Source organism: Cololabis saira, chromosome 13 (assembly GCF_033807715.1).
Source record: "Cololabis saira isolate AMF1-May2022 chromosome 13, fColSai1.1, whole genome shotgun sequence".
NCBI lineage: Eukaryota > Metazoa > Chordata > Actinopteri > Beloniformes > Belonidae > Cololabis > Cololabis saira.
Genome location: NC_084599.1, coordinates 29,222,568 through 29,248,087, shown reverse-complemented (window position 1 = coordinate 29,248,087; position 25,520 = coordinate 29,222,568). Strand labels below are relative to the sequence as shown.

General features: G+C 37.5%; 2 protein-coding genes across 8 annotated transcripts in view; one reads left to right on the top strand and one right to left on the bottom strand.

The window, feature by feature from the left end:
• The window catches only part of pde4cb (phosphodiesterase 4C, cAMP-specific b), a 111,953-nt gene extending 107,473 nt beyond the window's left edge, over positions 1-4,480 (top strand). For all 7 annotated transcript variants that reach the window (XM_061738581.1, XM_061738578.1, XM_061738582.1 and 4 more), the window contains 4 exons: positions 724-878; positions 1,270-1,392; positions 1,816-1,998; positions 2,843-4,480. In XM_061738581.1, coding sequence (XP_061594565.1) covers positions 724-878; positions 1,270-1,392; positions 1,816-1,998; positions 2,843-3,376 — 995 coding nt within the window. In that variant the 3' untranslated portion in view covers positions 3,377-4,480. The remainder of the gene's footprint in view (positions 1-723; positions 879-1,269; positions 1,393-1,815; positions 1,999-2,842) is intronic.
• Positions 4,481-8,921: 4,441 nt separating this feature from the next.
• On the bottom strand, positions 8,922-11,226 carry LOC133458552 (gamma-interferon-inducible lysosomal thiol reductase-like). The gene is made up of 7 exons (XM_061738577.1): positions 11,065-11,226; positions 10,293-10,481; positions 10,144-10,215; positions 9,979-10,071; positions 9,441-9,593; positions 9,229-9,297; positions 8,922-9,112 (listed from the first exon to the last, which is right to left on the bottom strand). The coding sequence occupies exons 1-7, from the start codon at positions 11,200-11,202 to the stop codon at positions 9,044-9,046; spliced, it is 783 nt and encodes a 260-aa protein (XP_061594561.1). The 5' UTR covers positions 11,203-11,226; the 3' UTR covers positions 8,922-9,043.
• Between the last annotated feature and the right edge of the window lie 14,294 nt (positions 11,227-25,520).

Genomic DNA, 25,520 nt, shown 5'->3' with positions numbered 1-25,520 from the left:
TTCTTCCTTTTTCCTTTCCTTTTTAATCTCAACATTTCGACTTTTTTCTCGACTTTTTTCTCGAGATGTACTTCAACATTAAATGACTTTTTTCTCGACATTTCGACTTTTTTCTCAACATTTCAACTTTTTTTCACGAAATTTCGACTTTTTTCTCGACATTTTGACTTTTTTCTCGAAATTTTGACTTTTTCCTCGACATTTCAACTTTTTTCTCAACATTTCAACTTGTTTCTCGAAATCTTTACTTTTTTCTTGACATTTCGACTTTTTTCTCGAAATTTTGACTTTTTTCTTGACGTTTCAACTTTTTTCTCAACATTTCAACTTGTTTCTCGAAATCTTTACTTTTTTCTTGACATTTCGACTTTTTTCTCGAAATTTTGACTTTTTTCTTGACATTTCAACTTTTTTCTCAAGATTGTACTTCAACATTAATCTTGAAATTTCGACTTTTTTCTCGACATTTTGACTTTTTTCTCAAAGTGCATAATAATTACCCCAGTTATAGCTAATATAGATACATGCAGCATGTGTTGCCTTCATTCTAAGGCTTATACAAGACTTTTCATTTTGTGCGGCTCCAGACATATTTGTTTTTTGTTTTTTTGGTCCAATGGCTCTTTCAACATTTTGGGTTGCCGACCCCTGTTCTATACGAACCCTGACAAGTCCTTTTATGTACTGTTCAAGCAGAATTATTTTGACCATTTCAATCTGCAGGTTCTGAGCTGGCGCTAATGTACAACGATGCATCCGTGCTGGAGAACCATCACCTCGCTGTGGGCTTCAAACTCCTGCAGGAGGAAAACTGTGACATCTTCCAGAACCTCAGCAAGAAACAGAGGGACTCCCTCCGCAAGATGGTGATCGACATGGTGAGACTGGTGCACCTTTTACACAGTAACTGCCCTAGGTTCTATTTCCACATTGGCTTTAAAGTTTGTCTGTATTTCTTTTCAAATTGTTAAGTCTGGATTCATGAGAATGAGGAAGTTTTACCCAGTAGTGATTTTCAGCTTCCTTTTTCCACATTCAGACCAGACATCAAAGGTCTGAAATGCCTCTAACAGTCCCACGTTAGTGTCAGGTTCTGATGTTGGCAGTACTTGTTGTGGTTTTGCTCCACAGTTGTACATGTGAGCTTTGAGTAAGATCTATCACAATAACTTCACTTACTACCTTATAATAAAAGGTCATAGTATCTAGAAATGAAATGTATCTGAAGATGGTTGTTTGTCTGTCTGTGTGCATCATCGTGCTCCGTAGGTGCTGGCCACAGATATGTCCAAACACATGAACTTCTTGGCAGACATGAAGACGATGGTGGAGACGAAGAAGGTGACAAGTTTAGGAGTCCTGCTGCTGGACAATTATTCTGACCGAATCCAGGTAAGAAGAGTATCCAATACTAGTTGTTATAAGGAACTAGATTGGGTCTAGATCTTCAGACTAATTGTGTGTCATATCGCATGCTTCCTATTCAAGAGCAGGGTCATTGTTTTAAAAATCAGATCAGTCTGAAAATAGTTTATTTCCAAACGTACATTGGGACAGAGTGGATTGCAAAGTCCACCAGGAATTCTGTGTGAAGGTGCTGCCACCTAGTGGACACGTACTGTAACAGTCTTTACATCTGTCCAATAAGTCTTGCCGACCTAATTACAAGGTTTTAAAACCTTAAAGTTGTCATTGGCCCTTTGTTGTCATTTCAGACAAGCCCGTTTGGTTTTAGCACTTTATTTTATGTTGTTTCTATTATATGTTTTTCTTTTTTTTTTGTGGTTTTGTTCATTTTTATTTTATTTTCTGCAGGTTCTACAGAACATGGTCCACTGTGCTGACTTGAGCAACCCAACCAAACCACTGGAGCTTTACCGCAAGTGGACTGACCGCATCATGGGGGAGCTCTTCACCCAGGGAGACCGAGAGCGGGAGAAGGGGATGGAGATCAGCCCAATGTGTGACAAACAAAGCGCCTCCGTAGAAAAGACTCAGGTAACACAAACATACAGACGGTAAAATACATTAAAGCGCCTTTTCCACTGAGGGATCCTGCACGGTCCGGTACAGTTCAGCACGGTTTAGAAGGGTCCAGTGGGAATTTCCTTTTACTTCAATTCTTAAAGACCAAATTGATAATTTTTTTTTTTCCGGGAGATGATCTGAATTTAATACATTTCAATAAATCTGATAAGATTTTACATAAAAAGCTAACATCACTTTACAATCACTGACATATAGTTTATTTTATGGCTGGAGATTATGGAGCTAGAACAGTGTCATAATTCACAAATGCACAGGACAAGTTTCACGAATGCACAGACCGATTTGCAAATGCACACACCGTTTCACAAATGCAAGAGGGACAAGATATACAAATGTATTTTTGATGCACACACAAATATAACCTGATTTACAAACATTTTTTTGTCTGTGAGCTGCACTGGATTTGCGTGTGACTTTTGAGACTCCCCTGACGTGACTCGATCCACAAAAGACATCTGATTGGTTGCAGATCCTTCTGTGTTAAAAAAAATGTGGATCGAGTCACATCAGGGGAGTCTCAAAAGTCACACGCAAATCCAGCGCAGCTCACAGACAAAAAAACGTTTGTAAATCAGGTTATATTTGTGTGTGCATCAAAAATACATTTGTATATCTTGTCCTACGCACGTGTGAATTGTTCTGTGCATTTGCAAATCGGTCTGTGCATTTGTAAAACTTGTCCTGTGCATTTGTGAATTATGAGACTGTTCTAGCTCCATACTAGATGCTTTTATTCTACATTTGTCACAAATAGGGCAAATTCATTGAACTTTGTTTCATTTTTCATATCTAGGTTGGCTTCATTGACTACATTGTTCACCCTCTGTGGGAGGCCTGGGCGGATCTGGTGCACCCGGACGCCCAGGACATCCTGGACACGCTTGAAGACAACAGGGAGTGGTACCAGAGCATGATCCCCCGCAGCCCTTCACCCTCCAGCCCTGAAGAACACCGTGCTGAGCTGGGACCAGCAGATGGATCTCTGGGATCAGGAGGAGCCATACTTGCAGGAGGAGGAGGAGCAGGAGGAGCAGGAGATAAGTTCCAGTTTGAACTCACCCTGGAGGAAGAGGAGGAGGATGAGGAAGTGCATTCTGACCCGGAAAGCCCTTTAGAGGAGGATTCCCAGACAGGCTGGGAGAGGCATCAGGACTCTTCCTCCCCCTCTCTGTCCCCAGACCCCCGCAGCAGTAGGTACCGCCCCCCGTCGCCTCACCCGTCTCGGACCTTGAATCAGGTTTCGATGTCAGTGCGGAGCCCCGACCCCCACAGGACACCCACCTCCCCGGGGCGGGAGGGTGTGGAGGGAGACAGAGAGATGAGCTAAGAGGACGAGTGTCCTGCCTGCACGTAGGCATGAAACAACCAGCACAAGCTGCCCTGCCAGAGAGACACGAGACCCCAGCGGATGACGGTGTGGGCAGGGCTAGCCTTTAACAATAATGTCTGTAAAATCACCACAGTCCCTTTACACTGGAGAAACACTCTCTGGAAGAACAGAGGAACATTCCTCCTCTGTCACTTTTTTTCTTTTTTTTCTATTGTCAGCAAGAAGAAGAATGTCAGCCTCTGTATGAGTGTCTGATAGGCCTTTATGTCTCATCCTGGTTGGCTGTAGCTCCAGTTTGGAATATTCCTCATGACAAAGGCTCATTTAAACCAGGAAAAGAAGCTCGGAGCTGAGGTCTGCACTCAAACAAGAGGTAACAAATGTAAAGGAAATGTCTTCCTCCAAAATAACTGTGACATCCGGACACGAGTGGAGAATCAGGATCGCAGCGGTGTGACAGGGTCTTGGAAATTATTTTGCACCATAGGTTTAATTTAGGATATAAGATCATTGAGTCCTTGTCAGGATACGTATGATTTCTTTGTGTTGAGAATGTGTGTGACTCATTTAACCAAATATTAGGATGCAGATGAGCAGGAAGAAAATGGATGACATTAACCTCAGGGTATGAAAGAAACCTAAATCCAATGTAGCACAGATGTACTGACCCCAAACTTTCCTCCCTGTACGAGACCTTGATGAACATGACTTGTCTCTTCATTTACTCGAAGCCCTTTAACAGAGAATTTGGTGACTGAAGCGATTGAATATTTAAACCATCTTGTAGCAAGACAGAAACACAACGCTGAAGAGCCTAACCGCGTCTCAATGTTGAGCAGTGGCGTCAATTCAGTCGAAGCTAAGGTATGGCAAGGTTACGAGTCACATTAAATAGAGTATCAATCAACACGTCCAGCAAATATTCATCACAGAAGTCTGCTATGTAGCTGATCTGTGTGGTCAAGAAAATTGGAACTTTTTCAAATGCAGTCTCGCTCACTGCAAAAACTCAAAATCTTACCAGGAATATTTGTCTTATTTCTAGTTAAAATGTCTCATTTTTAGTCAAAAAATCTCATTACACTTAAAACAAGATTCATCACCAGAAAAATAACCTATTTGACCATTTTCACCTGATTCAAGTAAATTTTCACTTGAAATAAGTAGAAAAATCTGCCAGTGGAACAAGATTTATCTTCTCATTACAAGAAAAACAATCTTGTTCCATTGGCAGATTTTTCTACTTATTTCAAGTGAAAATCTACTTGAAACAGGTGAAAATTGTTGTTTTTTGAGTCTTGTATTAAATGTAATGAGATTTTTTTTTACTAAAAATTAGACATTTTAACTAGAAATAAGACAAATATTCTTGTTAAGATTTTGAGTTTTGCAGTGTATAATAACTAGTGAAATCGATCATGTTGTTCTGATTTGCATTTGTAGTTATTCTATATGTATTAAGTAATAGAATAATCAATACAAATGGACACAGAGTAATTCCATAAATGTATTTAAAAAAACAAACATTTACATTTCCCCCTGAAGCCAAAGTGTGGCGGCTGCCGTACCTTGGCATACCCAATTGACGCCCCTGCTGTTGAGAAAGACGATAAGACACCACCTGTATAATTCGTTTTAGCTTTATTTGATTTGATTTTTTTTTACCTGAAATTATTTTAAAACTGTTTGGATTTTTCATACCGTTGTATGTTTGCTGGCCTCATACGTGTTTCTGTACTTCAGAAGGAGATTTTATTTTATTTTTGTTCAATCAGGGTGCCTCCGGTCCGCAGTAGCACTTTACCGTTCAGCTCTTCTCTTCAGTCACACAAAGGGCTTCACCCACCGCAGGCCTACCGATCACCAAAACAGTACGGGACATTTGACCACAGGTACCGCAAGGCAGGGCAGGAAAAACACACTAAAGTCTCAAAAATCAGTTTTGATGGACTACCGTTGAAGTTCCCAGCCCTCTTTTGGTGAACTATGACAATATTGCTCCATTTGCACAGAAGCAAGCTTCGTGAGATGTCCAGACATCTCAGATATGTTCATCTTACTGATTATTTGAATATTTAGCATGTTTTGTTTTTGTTTTTGTTTAGTCCAGAATGTTCTTGTGGCTGATTTGGAGCTCTGAGTTGGTTTATTAAACCCTGCTGTAATCTGATACACAACACATTCAGATGTTCTAACTTTTGAAAAAATATCCCAAGTAAAAACCAAACAAACAATGAACCAGTGCCACAACTAAGATTTTCAAAAACTTGTGTGCCTTCAGTTTTCTATTTTCCAAAACACAAGTAGCGTGTCCTTTCATTAGAATCAGCGGGAACAGTTTTTTCGGCTCACAAAATACCGATAACACGATCTCATCGAATAACATCTGTGGCTGAAAATAGTTGCCAACAAATTAACTCTTTATTTCTATTTAAAGACCATTTCCTAAAACCCAAAGTTCCCCGCTTCAGCATTCAGTTACTCATCACTTGGATGGTTGGAAAAAGTCCTGAAGCCATGGAAAATTACTGGGAGGAATTCTGAGTTTGGAAAAGATTATTAGAATCAGGCCAGACGAGCATTCATTTGTGATGTGGGTTTGTGGTGGTAAAACTACTCTCGGTCAAAGAGAAAGGGGGAAAAGTTCATGTGGATTATGCTGTGTGGGGACTATATTATTTTAAATGTATAAAATATTACTTCCCTCCAAATGTGAAGAATAGCGTTGCTCACTCCACCTTCTGCCCTTTACAAGTCCCAGTTAACAATAATCAAGCATCAGTTTGGCTGTCGAGGCTGCAAAGAAGTCTTGGACGGCTTTCTCTCCTTCTGTAAAGGATGCTCGAGTGTTTCCATGTTAAAGGGCGTAATGAACGAAAACATTTAACCCCTTTTTCCTTAACATGTAAAGAATTCAATTACCGTATTTTCTGGACTATAAGCCACTACTTTTTTCATAGGTTTTGAACCATGCGGCTTATACAAAGGTGCGGCTATTCTGTGGATTTTTCTTCCACCGCTCGGGGTGCTCTAACCGGTATTACAATCAAAACTAAGACAAAATAAATGCAAAGAAGAACAGCTACTTCTTCTTTAGCAGATAGAAGTAGGTAGAAGCAGATTTCAAACAGATAAATAGATAGATAAACAAATAAATACCGCTTATTTTCTCTTGGTTCTGTCCCGTTTTAATCAGCAAAGTTGCTGCCGTGTTAAAAGACACTGTTAGGAAAGGATCTATTTAGGTACAAACATGTACATCATTTACAGTTCAAAATGGTTCTGTACATGTAGTAAATATCTAATCTAACAACATAAATATCTGCGGCTTGCATATCTTTTTTTTTTTTTTTTTAAATAGAGCGGATGCGGCTTATATACAGGTGCAGCTTGTATATCTTTTTTTAATTTATTTTTTAAAAAATAGAGCGGGTGCGGCTTATATACAGGTGCGGCTTATAGTCCAGAAAATACGGTAACTTTTATCGCGACTGGCACCGGGATTCTTACGGATCACTTACTCAGGTATGAAACTTTCCTAAGAAGAAAAGACACATCCATCTACACCCCAGGGTTTTCCTTCCTCGGCTCGTCCTTTTCACCAAACCTCAGCCACAAGTCAAAGCTGGTTGGTTGTCCTTAAGTAAACTCATCTTATAAGCTCAGTTAACCGTTAAGAATAAAGGTTTTATAATTTGAATCTAGCAGAGGTTCGTTGTCCTGCCCTGTCAACAGGTACCGTGAGAAGCCGGTGACAGAAACAAATGGCCTGTCGTTCAAACGACCCCGACTGTAACCCAGTAGTTAGTGTTCGACTTGGATCAAAGCGTGCCACAAATGTTGACGCACACAAACACCTGCCAGCCTACGTTGCCGTACATTTTTACACTAGAGATTTTAAACTGATGATTGTACTGAAGTCATAAGCTTTATAGCGTTAGTTTGTACAAACTATACATGTTAACAGTATTGAAAAAGCAGGCATTTTGATAGATTTTTGTGCCGCTTAGGTTCGGTTTGTTCAGCCCTTTGTTAATGGGACAACAGACCTGAGATTGTGTGTAGTTTCAGTCATTTCTTGACTTTCATGTCTTTCTGTACCAGCTGCACCGTCTAGAGCAGTGTTTGTCGGCATCACTGAGGTAGAGAGACCAAAAAGTACGCAAGCACTACAGAAGATATGATGCGCTTCCCGGTTAGGCATTAGTAGAAAACACTAGTCTAACAGTATTTCATTACTTCAGATTGTAAGCTTTTATTGGTCGGCCTTACTGTACTTGTGATGGGAGAGGTCCGAGCCCCGTGTTTGGAGAAAACTGTGCTGTTGTTGACATGCTGTTTTCTCTCCGAGTCACAAAGCAGGGAGAAACGGGGAGAGGGTTGAATTTGTCTGTTTTTGAGATTTCACAAGAATTTTCCAGGTAACTTCATCCTAATGTGAAACTGTAAACCTCTGTTTTGAATTGATCCAAAGTGGTTTTAATTTCGCGTACTTGGAACAATCATGATTTTTGTCAAAATTGTTTGGCTCATTTCAGTTTTAAATTAGATTCTACCCTCCGACAACCCTAAAATGTCTTAACATGATGAAAATGCCATAGAACCTCAAGCTTATGCTTTTTATCAACCACAACTTCTGCATGTACTACCAGACGCTAAAATTGGTTTACAGGTGCATCCGTCAGATTCTATAATGCATCATTAAGATGGCTGTCCAGTGGAGCTTTAAACTGTCTAGAAAGTTGCTCCACTGCTGGAACCCACCTGATGCCAGAAATGCAAATGTGCATTTCCTTGATCTCTGCAATTAGGGTTTCACTTGAAAGTTAGAAAACTTTCTGAACCATAAAAGTTTGTGTTGTGTTAAAGCACCCAATTCGGATTAAACCCTTTTCATACAGAAAAACTGAATTCACAATATTACAATTGTTCAAAAGATGTTCAAGTCATCTGAGTTTGTCCTGCAAATGTGATTTCTAGTTTCATGTTTAACTGGAAACAAGTTTAAAATGTTAATTTTGATAGAAAAAAACTTGATCCCTTTGAGACTCTGCATTTTCATCATGTGGGATTAAACCATTTTCAGATTAAATGTTTGGGGGGGGAGTAAGCATGTTGATTTCAGCACCGTGTCCAATCACGGGCAGAAAAAAAAAAAAAAAAAACTGTTAGTATGTCAATAAGCAGAGTCCCTGCTTCTGCTGTTAGTGTTGATACTGCCTCCATTTCTGTTCACGCCGTCTCATTTTCTTAGCCTCAGTCGTGCAGATGTCTGAGATATTTATTCTTCAAATGTGTCAATACTGAGTACTGTAACATAGGAAATCTGAGTTACGTTCGAGCCTAACAATCAAGTGTACACATGCCACTCCAATGTTTTGTCAAGAAATTACTTTGTTTCAAATTTTAAGCCAAAATATCTGGAGTTCAGGGTGTTTTAAGAGGAAATGCCAATAAATTATGAGAAAAAAAAACAAAGTGTGGTTTCTTCGAGCCTTACAGGAAAGCAGAAGAGCAGGAAATACCAGCCAAGAGCTTGACAGTCAAACAAAGTTTATTATAGTCTCATATATAAAAATCAATAGTGAATGAGTTGTTTTGTAACAGTCTGTAAACATTAGTATAATTTGATTTAGTCATTTCCATGCGAGGCACAATAATATTTCATTGCATTTTGCAAAGGCCTCTGCTCAGTTTGACTGGCGCTCCATTGCAGGCTGGAGGCTTCACCCCCTGTAGACAGAAAGATCATGCAGTCATCTGAGCACAAGACACTTTGTACCAATGTATAAAATTGATTTCTGCACATTCCTGAAACAAAAGTTGCAATATCAGCTGAGAGGTCTCACCTTGTAGAGCTCACACACCAGGTGGAAAAGGGACGACGACGCCTTGTCTTCATTCTCTTCTGTGTATTCCTGAAAAAACCAAGTCAAAGTCTTCATTTCTTCACCGGCATCATCCGCACTGATATTATTGAAATGTTATATTCTCCCAATTCACAACATTTATGTATGCAACTATCCAAATCTTTGAGGGCACTATATTGTTAAACTTTTACCCCATTAAAGGTGACCCAAGGGACGTGTGTGTGAGCGGGGTTGAGGGCTCTTGTCATAGCAGCGTTGGCTTGCATCAGACGGTAGCCCAAGTCTCCCTTCACACAGGCGTCGACGCTGGACCAGGACACAGAGGGGGCGTACAGCTGGAGACACTAAAGTAACGAGAAACGCAGCAAGATTTAACCCTTCGCTTACCAGCCTGTTCTCAGGCTTCTGCTCTCACGTCACATCCGCCCCCTGTACGGGGGGCTCTGGGAATAAACAGGTTTTAACAAAAAAAAAAAAAAAGTGTTCATGGTCACATTTAGGGAAGTTACTACCACCCGCCATTGAGAGGTCTTCATGGCCATTACATAATGGATCCATCTTAACCCGTTCATGCAAGTGATCCCTGTAGTAACCAGCTAGTCAGGCCCCAACCTACTTCCAGTGAACAAAAACTACAATTCTGATGAGTTAGAGACTCAACATCTGTTAAGACACATTAAAACTTCTTGATTCATCCAGTCATCGGCTGGTCCAGTGTGAGATACTTACAGGCTGTGCGGCACCAAGAACGTCTACAGACGACTCCATGCAGTAGATGATGTGAAACGCAAGAGAGTTTCCCGTAAAATGGATGATGCAGGCCTGAAGAAGAGATCAATTTAAAAGCTCTGCATTTCTTAAAGAAAACACACGTGTTGGGGTTCCGTTGCAAACCTCAATCATGTTTCCCCTGCATTCAGGTTCTCCATGCTGACACGTGAAGGGAGAATTTGCTGATGGGACCTCCTACAAGAGGAAAGAAAAATGAGGTTACCAATGACAGTTTCCCATCTCGGCAGCTGTGCAGTTTCAGGGCAGAGTACCTTGGCATTCCCATAAGGCACCAGTGTAACAGACATGATGTCCTGCAGCATCAACCAAGTGGGGAACAGCTGCTGGGCGATGAAGACTCTGCAGTCTGGACACAGAGTCTCATAGTACAGGGTGATGGACACTGGAGGAACAGTCTCGTTGGCCCTGATGGCACGCAACTCCATGCACTGTTTCTGCACCTACAGGAGAGAATTTTCACTTATTTCCTAGGAAATCACAAGCGCTTTAAAACCACACACACACACTCTATGAAGCTTTTATCGACAAATGCTAGTGCAACTTCTGATGGGACCCAGAGCTGTTCTGCAGGTCACATGAAAACCCTCTCGTGCTTAATTTCCTGTAAGAAGCATGACTCTCATTTAAGGCCAGACCAGGGAAACTGAACTGGGTCAATAGTCTCTAGCGGTTTGAGTCAGTCACGCAGATCAATACTATACGTTTGTTTTTACAGCTAGATTTCTGTTAAATCCAACTGTGCCAAATATTTTTTTTAAAGTACACTGAAATTAAGACTTTTTTGCTGGACATCAACAGGAGTAAAGCATGATGATAACACTCCTACATGAATAATAACATTTACAAAAAATAAATAAGTCAGTAGACCCCATCGGTTTTAACTTTAAAAAATGCATCAGAAGTCCACTTAACAAAATGCGACAAATTTTCCGGTACGGTAGTTGGGATTTTTTTTTCTTTCTAGTACTTTAGAACTGGATTAATACAAAAAATAAATAAATAAAATAAACACCTTCTACTCACTTTACATTCAATCGCGATTTCCAGTGAGCGACACCACTGAGACGGAGGATAACGACAAGCCGGTTTGGGATGAGAACCCCCGAAAGCTCTCCAGTCAGCAGAGATGGAGAGAAGCACAGCCAGCAGCAGCAGCTTCATGTTGGCTTTCTGCAGGAAATCCACGCAGGACCGGGAGAGAAGAGAAACAAACACGAGCTCAGGCCGCTCCTCCTGCAGGGACTTTAGAGCCGCCCAGAAAGCAGCTCCATCAGCAGATGATTGGAGCCAGGTGTTGCTGATTCACTAATGAATGAGCCTCGCGCAGGTGAGGGAAACATAAACACGAGCACGTGCTGACGGGAATAACGATTACGTCACATAGATGAAGTAGTGAATGAATTTTTTTTTTGAATGAATGAATGGATTTTTATTTCGAACATATGAAAAAAATACAAAATAAACAGTAACATCTTCATATTCACATATGTTCGAAAAAAAAGTAGGAAGAAGTATACACCCTTTCCCTTTATAACTCTATGAATTTACATTATTGTTAATATTATATCTACACAATATCCATATAAATATAGCTTATATAAATACTACGTAAACATGCCTATTACTACATATTTATCCATATACGTATATAGAAAATATAAATATTACATAAATATTATATCAATATATAGAAAATATAAATATTATATAAATATATATTAATATACACAATATAAACTACATAAATATCCCTATACATATATATATATATATATATATATATATATATATATATATATATATATATATATATATATATATATATATATATGCTACATACCTAATAAATATATAACATATATTACATAATTATAAATATCCCTCTCAACATATAATATATACTACATAAATATCCACATAAATATCTAAATATATCTTAAACAAGTATAATATACCTTTTTCCCTATTTTATTTGTTTCTCACACTCCTCGTTATCCCATTTCCTCTTCCATATAACTGTTTATGATCATATTGACCGAGCCTCTTCTAGTGATGTGGTATGCTGGTATGGTCGTGAACAAGACTTTCAACAGTATCCCTTACCAAATTTAAAATATTATTCAGTCATTTAAATTCAGGCTAACTTTGAACACATTTTGAACAAATCAAATTTAAAATAAAAAGCTACTTAAAAAAAAACATGGTCATGTTAGTTACATGTTGACAAAAATATTTAGATTTTTTTGTCTGGCTATAATGCTGGATTTTGTCATTTAAATTGTGATTGAATAAAAAAATGTAACTTTCCTGTACGTCACCAGTTGGAAACGGCGAAGCAACCAATCACAGCTCAGAAAAGTTTCCTCCAGACTGATCAATCGCTCAATTACACTTTCACGCTAGAAGCAAGAAAGAAAAGTAACAATTCGGCGACTGACTATGGTGGCAAAGGCAAGTTGATCTCCGTTGACTTTGTTTTATGGCGTGGTACAAAGAAAATGACCAAAACGGTACTTCATACAGCCACGCAAGTTGGTAACGTCGCCAATTAAAGTTCCAACATGGAGCCCTGATTGGATTATTTCATATAGGACTTCATGGCAAGTACAAAGAGAGACTTAACGAAGCACAAAAGTCTGAGATTAGAAGAAAAGCTTTTAGATATGAAGTGGAAGGTAAGTTTTGGTAGGCTATATTTTACATTAAGATATGGTGACTAAATAGATCTGCAAATATATAAAAATGTATGACTATAAACAATTAGGCTACTGATAAATATCTCACTTCATACTGTAAATACATTTTTGCATTTGATTTTAAGTTTCTTTGAGTAGACTAAATTTGGAAAGATTTCCCTAGCAACTTTTTCAGAATGTGTTTATTTAATTATACAGCTTCCTAATGAACATTTTTGGCATAAAATACATCCTTTGCTGGTAAATACCGAGAGATAGTCTAAGATTAAATATTGTAATAACATTATTTTTTGCGGAAACTGTATTCCATGGGCATTAAGCTCACCTGGGCTGACGAAAGGAGGGTGCTAATTTCCTGCTGTACATGTGCCAGTCTGGAATGAAATATCGTAACCACATCATAATTTACTTAACAGATGTGAATTTCAACAAGTCCAAAATCTGTCTGAATGGTAAAGTAAACAAACGTTGTAGTTTTAGGTGTGTTTTTAGATTTGTATATTATTTTATAGTCCACATTATGTAAAGAAGATTCAGAGAAAAACGGCTCCACCCATCATTCAAGCTTACTTCAAACCAGTACATTTGGGAATATTACTACAATAAAATTATAATAGGTGGAAGAGATTATGCACTCGGCTAAAGGATTAAGGTTATGTGTGCACACAGCTTTCATCAATATAAAGAAAGAAGAAAAAAGATGAATGAATGAAACACCATTGTGGGGATAAGGTTATACATTCAACTTTATTGGGTAAACGTGAAACGTCAATTCACAACACGTCTATGTAACGTTTGTTTAGCCTGCAACACTCATCCGGGAACCGCTATAAATCATTGAATTATTAAGAACAGTCTTCAGTCTGTCTCAAAGGTGCATCATGGGGCCATCGTCAATTATTGTTCCTCATCTTTGTCATTTATAGAATTTCAATCTTTTGTTGCCAATAAACATGGAAAAGGTAAAGACTTCCAACAGATCTAGTTGGCATGCACTTCTCGGCATAACACAGGTGGTCAGCTCCGTTCACGCACCTTTTTAAAGTAATAAAAATGACCACAACTCACCGGATTCTCAATTGATTTCCCAGTAGTTTTTCTCTGTTGCAAAACCCAGACGTGTTGCTATGATACCAGATGCTTAGTTAAAGTGAACACATATTCTAATAGTTTGCGTGCACATAAGTATCAAATTAGTATTGGTAGTATCAGAATGCACAAACACAGGTATTTGAAATGTTTAAATCCATCAGTAACATGAATATATTCGTACATATATACACATTGTGTCACACACACTGTCCTGTCCAAATCCTCTGTCTTGAAGTGTTGGCTGCGTATCACCGAGGACTTACTGCTGGTAAATCCGTCTCTTCTCACACACATTTCCCACTACTTCCGTAACTCTCACACTGGAGATGTGGGATTCTACAGAGAGACATTTTTACGAAGGAGGTCAAGTTTGTTTTCTTCCATCAGATTTCTTAAAACTTGTCTTTAATCTGAGAATCATCATCCTGGTAGACACATTTTATTCTGAACCAACAAAAATATTGTTATTGTAGGAAAGTAGATGGAGATGGTCTGAAGGTTTGGCTCAAAGGATGCTCTTCTTCTGGCAGTAATCAAATCGGACGCAGGTTTCGATGACACTGTTATTAAATGTCTTAAAAAAGAGCTGTGCATCAGAAGAGAAGTCAAGAAGAAGGGTAGAATCGCCAGGTTTTTTTTCAGCGCTTGGAAATATCTGTAAAAAACCTTTCCTGGCTATGATTAGGAAAGCATCTTAAAGTATATGTTTTCCAACTTTAACCCATTTGTTAGTATAAGAATGAGTAACCACTTGATTAGAGGACATTTTGTCCTGCTCGTTTGGGTTTTCTCCAGGTGCTCTGGTTTCATTCATTCGAGAATAAAGTCGTAAAATTACGAGAATAAAGTCGTAACATTACGAGAATAAAGTCGTAATGTTGCGAGAATAAAGTTGTAATATATTATAAATATATAAATATAACTTCACAAGATGCTCAATATTCTTCATTTTAACACAGGGAGAAGACTGCTCTTCCTGTTAGAGTTCTCATAAATTACCACTTTATTTTCATAATATTATGACTTTATTCTTATAAATTACCACTTTATTCATTACGACTTTATTCTCGTAATGTCACAACTTTATTCTCTGAATTTTACGACTTTATTCTCACAACATTACGACTTTATTCTCATAATATTACGACTTTATTCTCGTAATGTTACGACTTTATTCTCATAATATTACGACTTTATTCTATTACGACTTTATTCTCACAACATTACGACTTTATTCTCATAATATTACGACTTTATTCTCGTAATGTTACGACTTTATTCTCGTAATGTTACGACTTTATTCTCGTAATATTACGAATTTATTCTCATAATATTATGACTTTATTCTATTACGACTTTATTCTCACAACATTACGACTTTATTCTCGTAATTTTACGACTTTATTGTCATTATATTATGACTTTATTCTCGTAATTTCCAATTTTTTTTTGTCTTAGTTTGGCCGTAATACTCCATTCGTACAACCCTTTATACGATGCTTAAAAAAAAAACATCCTCTCCCTGAATCCCACCTTATCATGGTGGAGGGATTTGCGTGTTCAAATGCTCCCAGGGGCCATGTTGTCAGGGGCCCTATGTGGGGTCTCCCGTGGTGGTCCTGGGATGAGCCAGACTAAGAGATCCAAACCTTCTCATGTGGACAAGATCATTCAACTTGCACAGTGTCCACTGGATGCAGCCCGTCCAGTGATGAGGGAACCTGAGCTCGTGTGCAAGGTTTAGAGATACCACTTAGACATACCTGGGCTCAGGTCAACACAGCGTAGGTCTTTAACCAGTCTCCTAGAGAGGAGTTGGACCTTGTTCCCCTCTGTAACCGCCCAGGGAGAGAGGCATTGGCTGGAGGGAGATTTCCCATAATCCCCTCCTCTCCTCCCTGACCCGGGGGGATCGTCAATTTCCCATCAGAGTGATTGTAGACCTTTATCCAACAGATTTAAAACAAATAAATGTAACTAAGGGCCATCATTAATTGAATATTTCCGTGTTTCTCATCATTTCCACCTTAAATGTTATATTCTTTTACAATACTGCTGTTTAAGTACATACAGTCTGTAGGCTGTGGATGAAAACATGATTTCATTTCTGTCTGAAATGAGTCGGGAGCTTTGCTGCAGATTTCTCTTGCTCTACAATTTCTGTCTCGCCACATCCATCTTTTATTTAAAATGTATAATAGTTTGTAATAATACAATAATCAAAGTCAAATAGTGCAAATATCAAGCTTTAGTAGTAAGCAGAGCACAGTGTGCCCATGCGCCACGAGTCAGAGGTGTAAGTTATACAAGGTTAACGGGATTCTTCATGCAATTGTGTGGAAATAAAACTATGAAGTAAGTGAGGGTGGGCTGCTGTTGAAGTCAGTTTGATACCGTACCCCCAGGAGTTTCTCAATCCCATCAACATGACCAACAGAGGAAGCTGAGACTGAAATCTGAGGTGGGCTCACCTGGTACTGCTGCTGAGGTGAGTTCATCAAGGCTCTGGGAGTTGTAGTTCTGTCCTGGTTGACATGTCCCTGCAACATCGCGTACACATCTGGGGCAGCTTCTCTAGACCGGCAGACTGGGGGCCGGTGTTCTGCCAATCCTTGCTACCTGCCAAGAAATGCTACTTTGTGGTTCTGCGCACGCGCACAGTCGATTTTCAAAGTTTTATTGCCACGCCCATCATTTCTTGCACAATGGAAAATTGATAATATGGGATGTTGAGTATTTGATCCTTCAAAATACACTTCCCATGACATGAATTGCATGACACTTTGTGAACATTATACTATAAAGAGATCATAAAGAGATATAAAGAGGTCATTCGCCTTTATTTAACCAGGCGGGTCATTAATAACACATTCTTATTTACAATGACGGCCTGGCAAGCGACAAGGACCACTTGGGGGAAAAGGAAGTGGGCTAGGGAGTAAAACACAGTACAATTGTAGCTCTACAAAGGTAGAAAACCATTAGGTAGAATTTTTTGCAAAGCAGCAGAAATTGGCAGAACACCGGCAGGCTGGAGTGGCGGGTCCCCCTTTTAAGGAGCTGGACTGGAGTCTGTGTTCAAATTGGGGTCCTGTTTATTGTTAAAGCTGATGTTCCACAGAGCCCTTTTTGAGGGGATTGTCCTGTACTTTTAACGAGATTTTAATCAGACTAGCTGTTGTAACAGTAAGCAGACACTAGATGGTAGCGATAATCTACTTTTCAGCATCTGTGATCTACGGCGCATGCGCAGCCAATGTTTCAGACAGCAGCTGAAGTCTTTTCCTTTCCTGCATTTCAGATTAGTTATGTTATTTTTTGAAAAAATACACATATACAAAGCTAGAAAAGCCTGTTTTATTGCAAATATTAACGATTTAATCTACAATTTCCCTCCTACCCATCATGTAATGACCTTAGTACCATACTAGATCTAATTAATTAATTATATGAATTTATTTTGCTATCTTAACTTCGAATTTTAACTCCAGATTCAAAACAAAACCAGCCTGTTTTTCTTCTTGAAGTGTGAGGTACGTGGATCACCATGCATCACATTGAAGCATTTGAACTCCACCAGCAGACCTTTAGGTTTACAAACCACACAAAACACAAGCTGTTTGGCCTGTCGTTGATTAAAACTGTCCAGAAACTCTTCAGAGGCTCCATCTGGACAAGACGCTGTGGCCTCACTGTAGGCTGGAGTGAAGAACAGGGAGATGCTTAAGCCCATGCTTAATCTTGCCTACACTGATTTTCTTTTCACTTTTCTCCCTCTAGAGGCCCTTTAAAGCCCTTCTCTGAACTGGACTTCTCTTACACCGCTGCGGTGTGAGCTCCACCCACCGAGGAGTCTGAGGGGTCATGAAGATGTTGGGCCTCATTCATGAAACGTGAGCAGAACTAATTTGTGTGTAAACTTTTTTTACTTTTTATGGTCGAAAACAAGACTTTTAATAGCGTCCCTTATCAAATTAAAAATATTATTTAGTAACATATAATGCAGGCTAACTTTGAACACATGTTGAACGAATCAAATTTAAAAAAAAAAAAAGCTACTTTAAAAACTGTTTTGTGATATTTAACTTCCATATGGTCATGTTAATTACTACGACGGAGTATTAGGGCCAAACTAAGACAAAAAATACAAAATAAGGTCATAATAATATGAGAATAAAGTCATAATATAACGAGAATAAAGTCGTAATATTACGAGAATAAAGTCGTAATATTTTGAGAATAAAGTCGTAATATTAAATATATTATAAATATATAAATAGAACTTCACAAGATGCTCAATATTCCTCATTTTAACACAGGTAGAAGATGCTCTTCCTGTTAGAGTTCTCATAAATTCTCATAATATTACAACTTTATTCTCATAATATTACAACTTTATTCTCATAATATTACGATTTTATTCTCATAAATTACGACTTTATTCTCGTAATATTACGACTTTATTCTCGTAAATTACGACTTTATTCTCGTAAATTACGACTTTATTCTCATAAATTACGACTTTATTCTCGTAATATTACGACTTTATTCTCATAAATTACGACTTTATTCTCGTAATATTACGACTTTATTCTCGTAAATTACGACTTTATTCTCGTAAATTACGACTTTATTCTCGTAAATTACGACTTTATTCTCGTCATGTTACGACTTTATTCTCGTAATGTTACGACTTTATTCTATTACGACTTTCTTCTCGCAACATTATGACTTTATTCTCGTAATGTTACGACTTTATTCTCATATTATGACTTTATTCTCGTAATTTTTTTTGTCTTAGTTTGGCCCTAATACTCCGTCGTAAGTAACAGTACATGTTGACCAAAATATTTAGATTTTTTGTTAATGTTGGATTTTGTCATATAAAATGTGATTGAATAAAAAAAATATATACTGTATATATTTAACTTCCCTGTACGTCACCAGTTGGAAACAGCGAAGCAACCAATCACAGCTAAGTCATATTAAGTCATGAATTAAAAAATATCTGCCAGCTGCTGGTTCGTACAGAGCCTGGAGCACAATGCAGAGCATCCAGCGGCTTGGCATCAACACCTTGTTTTGTGAGTAAAACGTGGTGGCCTTTAATGTTGGTGGATCTGAGCAGGGAATCTGGTGTATGAACCAGGTGATATGTCAAACGCATCCACTAGAAGCACTTCCAACCTGAGGCATAGTACAACCCGCTGCTTTATCGTGTCTTTAAACCTGGAGGAAGCACATCTGAATGTTGGACCTTATTATAACTGTATTGATGGTCTGCACTTATAAATATTTTTGAAGTTTTGTGGTTGAGATCCTCTCCTTGTTAGCCAGTTCTGCTGTAAGTGGAGGAACAGCAGCTGGTGTGCACCAGAACTCTCTGAACCATTCTTACAACTTAACACATTAATCAAATAATGTAAAATTTAACAGGTATATATAGTGTTTGATTGATTTTACTTTATTAATCCAGGTGTGGCTTTTGATCAGCTGCTGTCAAAGTACCAGGAAAGCACTTATGTGTTCAGGTTATCAAAAATTACAACGACTCATTGAACCATAATCTCAAATTTATTTGGAATCTGAAAGTGCATACTCAAACAGTAATGTTCAGTAGGTAAAGTCAGGTTTTACACCAAAAATAATGTTTTAAACCAATTTTCCTCTGACATGATTTCTAAAAGGACACAAGCTATTTCCAGTTCAACAATGAATGTTATTGCATAATCAATACAGGAACTAAACATTTACAGTAACAGGATTTTTTTTTTTCACAACAACAGACACAAAAAAAAACCAAAAGCATAATTCTAATGGATGTTTTCTTAAGTTTGATTTTTAGGCCAGAAGAGGCATTTGATCATAAAAGCATATTTCAAAGTCCCTGGATCTGAAACACTTTAAATACTCGGTAATGATCTTCTGATCTAACTCCATGTAGAAAAGAAAACTAAACATCATTGCAAGATCCCATCATGTTCTGGCATGGAAGAAAGTTTATAAGGACAATTAAGCCATTAAATGTCTCCAGAATCTGCAAACATACCAAACTTTATTCCCTTTATCTTATTGCTACATTTAACTCAAAAGACCAACGTTCACAAACCCTCTTCTGTCCAATACAACCTGTAAACAAATGCCACGTCCAACCTACCTATAACCTTTAAACATACACAACCAGTTCCTTTCACTTAATCTGATACCTTTTACTATTCTTTTTCTTTTGCAGTCAGAGCAAGCAGATTTTAAACAAGAATGTCCAAACATCTGCACAAGGCCGATCCTCTAGTAAGGCCTTCTACCAAACCTATTTACTCATTAACGTGTTTCAATGAATCGAATTTGAGCCGGATTTTTTTTTTCTTTTACATTTTGGAGCATTTTTACTGTCTTTAAAATGTTTCAATGATACTTGATTTTTGCTTTGAATAATGATTGATTTTATCAATCTAAGTCAGTCTAACTCAAATCCCCCAAACCACATCAGCTTTCACAACCTTCCGCTTTCTTCCAATGCTACATAACCCTCTATTTCCTGTATGGTCTCTAGACATACTCTGTTTTCTGCAGAACCGTACATTAGAAACATATTGCCCAGGAATAGGATTCATGTCACTTGCCTTTTCCCATCACAATTGAAATCATTACCACAAAGCTACAAAACAGACCTCCTGTAAAGCTTTTTTTATGCACACACATTTGTTAACTCAGTCCTTCCTCGATCCGACATAAACAAGCCCCTCACCTTATCTAATATGAGTAAGTGGATTTATTTGTATATATTCTTCCATACCACAAATTGATGGGATCCAGCACAAAATTCAAATAAAAATCTTTGTCACCCAAATAAAATAACATGCAAAATTTTGTTACTCCTTACTTGGAGGAGCATTGAAATTCAAATATAGAATATAGAAGTCAGAAAGTCTAAATATAAATAGCAATCATTTGTTCCTTTTGTAATTGCAGTCATAAAAATAGCTTGTTTGACATGTTGACATGTTTAACAGACCACCAAGTACCTGGGTAGGTGTGTTAGGTAAAAATATGTCAAACTTGTGCAACAACTTGCCAATAGGAAGTTTAGTTCCAGCATAACAATATTTAATGTTGTTGCATGTTGTATACGACAATAGCTATAGTGGTCGTCAAATCATTGGATCGTGAAGAATTAGTTGAACAAAAACACAAAACGGCTTTTGTAAAGTACGTCATGGTGTTGTCATATCCACACAAAACAGTTAATTTTGAAAATGTTTCAGTATCTTTTACTGTATTTGTTATATTTCTGTTTTATTAAATGGTAAAACATGAAAGTTACAGAAAGTAACGATGGGTATGTATACATGCACTGCAGTATTTCAATAAGAATTTAAATAATATTTTCTTGTAACTTTGACCTGATTAAGATCATATTCAGAGTGAGCAGTCCTCAAATTAAGCTTTATGGAATATTCTGATAATCTCATTTGTTAAAATGTAGACAGTTTAATCCTATTGTTATAAACTACTAGCGTGTAATAGCATTTTTCAACAAATTGATGCTTAAGGTCACATGACCCAGGCTATATGGTAGGGTCAGTGCAGGACAGGATATGATAGGTTAAAATACAAAAAGACACTACTCAGACATGAGCGACAAACTCAAGTAATGTTCTGTGTCTTGGGAAATATGGAATAAAGAAAGCTTTGGATGTGTGCAAATATCGCAGAGGTGTAGGGCGAAGAAATGTGGAAATATTCAAGATCATCCCACATGCAATGCAATGTAAACACTAAACAACTATCTAAATATCATCTTATTTCAAAGGAAATCAACAGTCGTAACATTGCTGTGCATGTAAACATAGCCACCTTCTACAAAAAAAGACCAAACTGTGCACATACAATTACAGAGATTTCTAAATTTTACAGTAATAAAGATTGTAGAGGTCATCTTAATAAAGATGCTGCACACTAAAAATATGTATTTCTTTTGTTTTTAAGTGCTACAACACATCAATCTCATTAGCAACTTGTCCATATTTACAACCATGACATGTTCACCTGTCTCACACTTCATTGCCACTTGCCCTCTGTCAGTTCATATGAAATATGGGATGTGCCCCCTGGTGTTCAGTTCAGGGGAGTACAGATATGTGTATGACGCTAATACTGACAATCTCATGGGAGAAAAGCTTATTCTCTAGTTTCTAACAGCCTGTATTTGCAAATTAGTAGTGGATTTGCTCAGACAGCATAAATATTTTCTTTGAAATCCACTGCACCCATAGAAATTTTCACAGCGATTCATGCTCTGGAAAACACCGGGAGACAGATTTTGTGGTTACGTCAGAGATAATGAAGGACCTCGTAGGAATGAATGGTCTAATGGATACATCACATGAGCGCACAGAGGCAAGTGGAAACAAGGCGCGAGTATCAGACTGAATATACACGAGAAAAGTCAAAGTACCTCTACCTCACATGAGATACTTGTGTGCAAATGTTATGCTTTAAATCTAAACCCAACAGGGCAATGGTCTTGCATGATTTTGTGCACAAATAACCCGTATATCTTTTTGTATTTTTCTAACAAAATTAACAGATACAGTATAGGTTATGTTTCATATTCAAATTCGGATTATTAAATAAATTTATCATTTAAATTATAGACTTAAACACTTGAGCTATTCTATTTGCCAATGCTACAAATATAAAAACAAAACAAACAAAAAAACTGGAACTTTGATTGGGTTTTTACCCAGGTAAGAAGTTCCACTCCATAGTGGTTGTGCCACTCTGTCCACAACCTGTGCAAATACAGCACTTGACATTTGACTCCTGTGCAACACTATGTGGCAGACTGATGTGGTACAGGCACAACACACATAAAACATTTGCTTAATAAAATCAAACTTCACAGTCTGACTCATACTGGGTGGGTAACAGGTGATTTCAGAATGATGTATTTAAGAAAAACTACAGCAGTGAGTGCCAAGCACCAATCACAGAGATAAAGAACTACGCAGTGTGGATAATTCATTGAAGAAAGGTAACGCATCTAACGTGTAGCTGGTGATGGAACCGTAGTACTAGAACTGATATACAAACAGTACCCAGCCTAGCAATACTTATACGTAAAAAGAAAGAAAAAAAATCTGCTGCACAGTAACATGCTAAAATCTAACGTTTACGCCTTTTCACAGTCACAAAGCTGGGATCTAAAACAACCTGCCCCAAAAAATAAATAAATAAGATCATGGCAGGTAACAGTCTGACTAAAATGACAACATCCAGTGTGTGTACTGTAAGTAATCACAACGACGAACATGTTTGACCGTTTAGAGAGAAGTGCTTTAAAAAGAATCCATTGGAAGTTTAATCAAGCTGTTAAATTTGCTTATATGTGTTCCAAGTAATTGAATCTTAATTATTGAGCGAGACAAAGTAGCTATGGTGCATTTGTGGGCTACGTTTTTTCCTCTATAAATGCCGTTTGAATGATTCGCTGTGATCCACAAGGACCACTTGACCTCCAATCACAAACTGCACAATCAAAGTCCCTGGGTTGCAAACCTGCTACCTGCCCCGGACTGGAGGCTCCTGGAGAGGTCTGAAATGTAAACAATTTTAAATTGATGATCTGAAGAAAAAAAAATTAAAATCTCAAAATAAGAAATTGATGATTAAAGACACAGTGTTTCACCCCTGTTGATTATACCTCGTACTGAGGTAGCAATCATTTTAAAGCTGTTTGGTCAACGGTAAATATTTAACGCAGCTCTGCTTTTGTACTAGGGATGTCACAGTACCACTGAAACGCCATGATTAAACAATTTAAACGTATCCAACACCAAAAGTGTATTTTAAATTGAACATATTTCCTTAAATTAAACTAAATGAGTAAACAAAAACTTTATTGAACAGAGGCAGCTGTAACAATTAACACATATAGAAACATCTTAAGATTTAACAGTTTGATGACGTTGTTCCTTTGTAGGATAGTGAATCTGCCTTGCTTTGATTCCCATGTGCAGACTGGGAAGCCTATTATTTGCAATTCCCCATCCAGTTATTCACTCAAACACTGAAATATACACAGCACTGTTCTGCCTGACTAATAATTCAGGGAAAATTAGTTTAGAGTAATCTTCAGGTTCAACTGGAGGTCATCAGGGCCGTGAAGCTGCTTAACTATTAAAAAGCCACTATGCTCTGTGTCTTATAAACATCAAAATTGTTCCATTTGGGCTGAGATGAGAAATGTCTAGTACTTGAGGTACAACAGAACCATTTTTAAATCATCATTTTGTAGAAACATGGCACTAAACATTGGTTCTTGTGACATCCCTATTCAGTCCACTTCCTCTTATCATATATACTCTATTTGATATGGATATTGTGCTTCTGTGTCATGAGTCAGGGGAAAAGTTAAACTACTATTTAAATTACGGACCAGTCTAATTATTATACTATGCTTTTGTTAACAGGGTGTAAATGAATCTTTAAGTTCATATCTTTTTTTTTTTTAATTATTATTATTTGGATCATTAGAGTATAATCTAAGTGTGGGTGCACTGGTTTATCAGTGTTATTGAAACCATGTATCCAACTACACACGTGCTGAGTTTATCAGACCGCTGCTGTCTGTAAGAGAAAGAGACGGCTGGAATGAATCACTTAAAGGCACCATTCAAGAGAATCTACAGAGACATACAGTACAATGTAAGCCTGTATAATATCAGTCCACATCAGTCTCCAGAAACTTGACAAGGATCCTGGATCCCTCCCTTCAAACAAATTTCTTCACAATCAAAACAAAAAAATTAAACTTTCGTATTAAACTAAACCAGATTAAAAACTTGTATTACCAGTACTCTAAGTAACGTCCTCTTTTCAGTTTGTTTATCACAACGTTTCCATGATCAATACACGAGGAGATACTATCACTTTTTTCCCCCCAATTTTTGTATTGTCTATGGTTTTTTTTTCCATTTAAAATATCCCAAAGAAACTGAAAATTTTAAAATTTGAGGACGGCATTTCATCACTTGTCAAAAACAGTTTAATTTTGAGGTTAAAAGAAATTACCAAATAAAAACAAATTAGATCAATGATTCTCACAAGTCTTCAGCTCTGTTTTGGGTAGTGCTGGGCTTAATAGCACTTTATCAAATGTAATATCAGATTCAGATCCTTTAAAAATAATCTCCTTATGTTTTGAACTCACCATTTGCAAGTGAGAAAAGTTAAAAATGTTTTATTATATCCTAAAAAATTTATATATATAGACATCTAATCTATTGTTACTGGTTGTGACTAATTAATTAATCACCATTGATGGTAATGAAACCAGTCTGGTATTTCTTAAGAACCAATGTGACAATGGCTGAGCGGTATAAGAGAAGTTGGTGCTTTCTACAAGTCACAAGCTGTAGTCTGCTGCTCAACTTTCCCTATTTTCTTTCTACATTTATGTTTGCAAACAAAACTAACTAGCAGAGCTGCAAGCCTCACTAAGAGATGTTTGTGATTTATCATTATTATCATTATTTTTCTTTTACTATTGGAGCTTAATGTAGTGAGGTATTTCAGCAACCTGGAGCAGGAATTGTAAACAGAGCTGTATATGAGAACTCAGTCCATTGTACTTATGTTATTTGTTTTGGATAAAGTGCTTAGTGTCTCCTCAATACTTATAGTACC

Excerpts from the sequence above, each read along its gene's own strand:
- LOC133458552 (XM_061738577.1), bottom strand. The coding sequence starts at position 11,202 with ATGAAGCTGCTGCTGCTGGCTGTGCTTCTCTCCATCTCTGCTGACTGG. Across the intron at positions 9,594-9,978 it reads TTCTTGGTGCCGCACAGCCT|TGTCTCCAGCTGTACGCCCC; the intron begins GTAAGTATCTCA and ends TCGTTACTTTAG. Across the intron at positions 9,113-9,228 it reads TGGTGTGTGAGCTCTACAAG|GGGGTGAAGCCTCCAGCCTG; the intron begins GTGAGACCTCTC and ends TTCTGTCTACAG.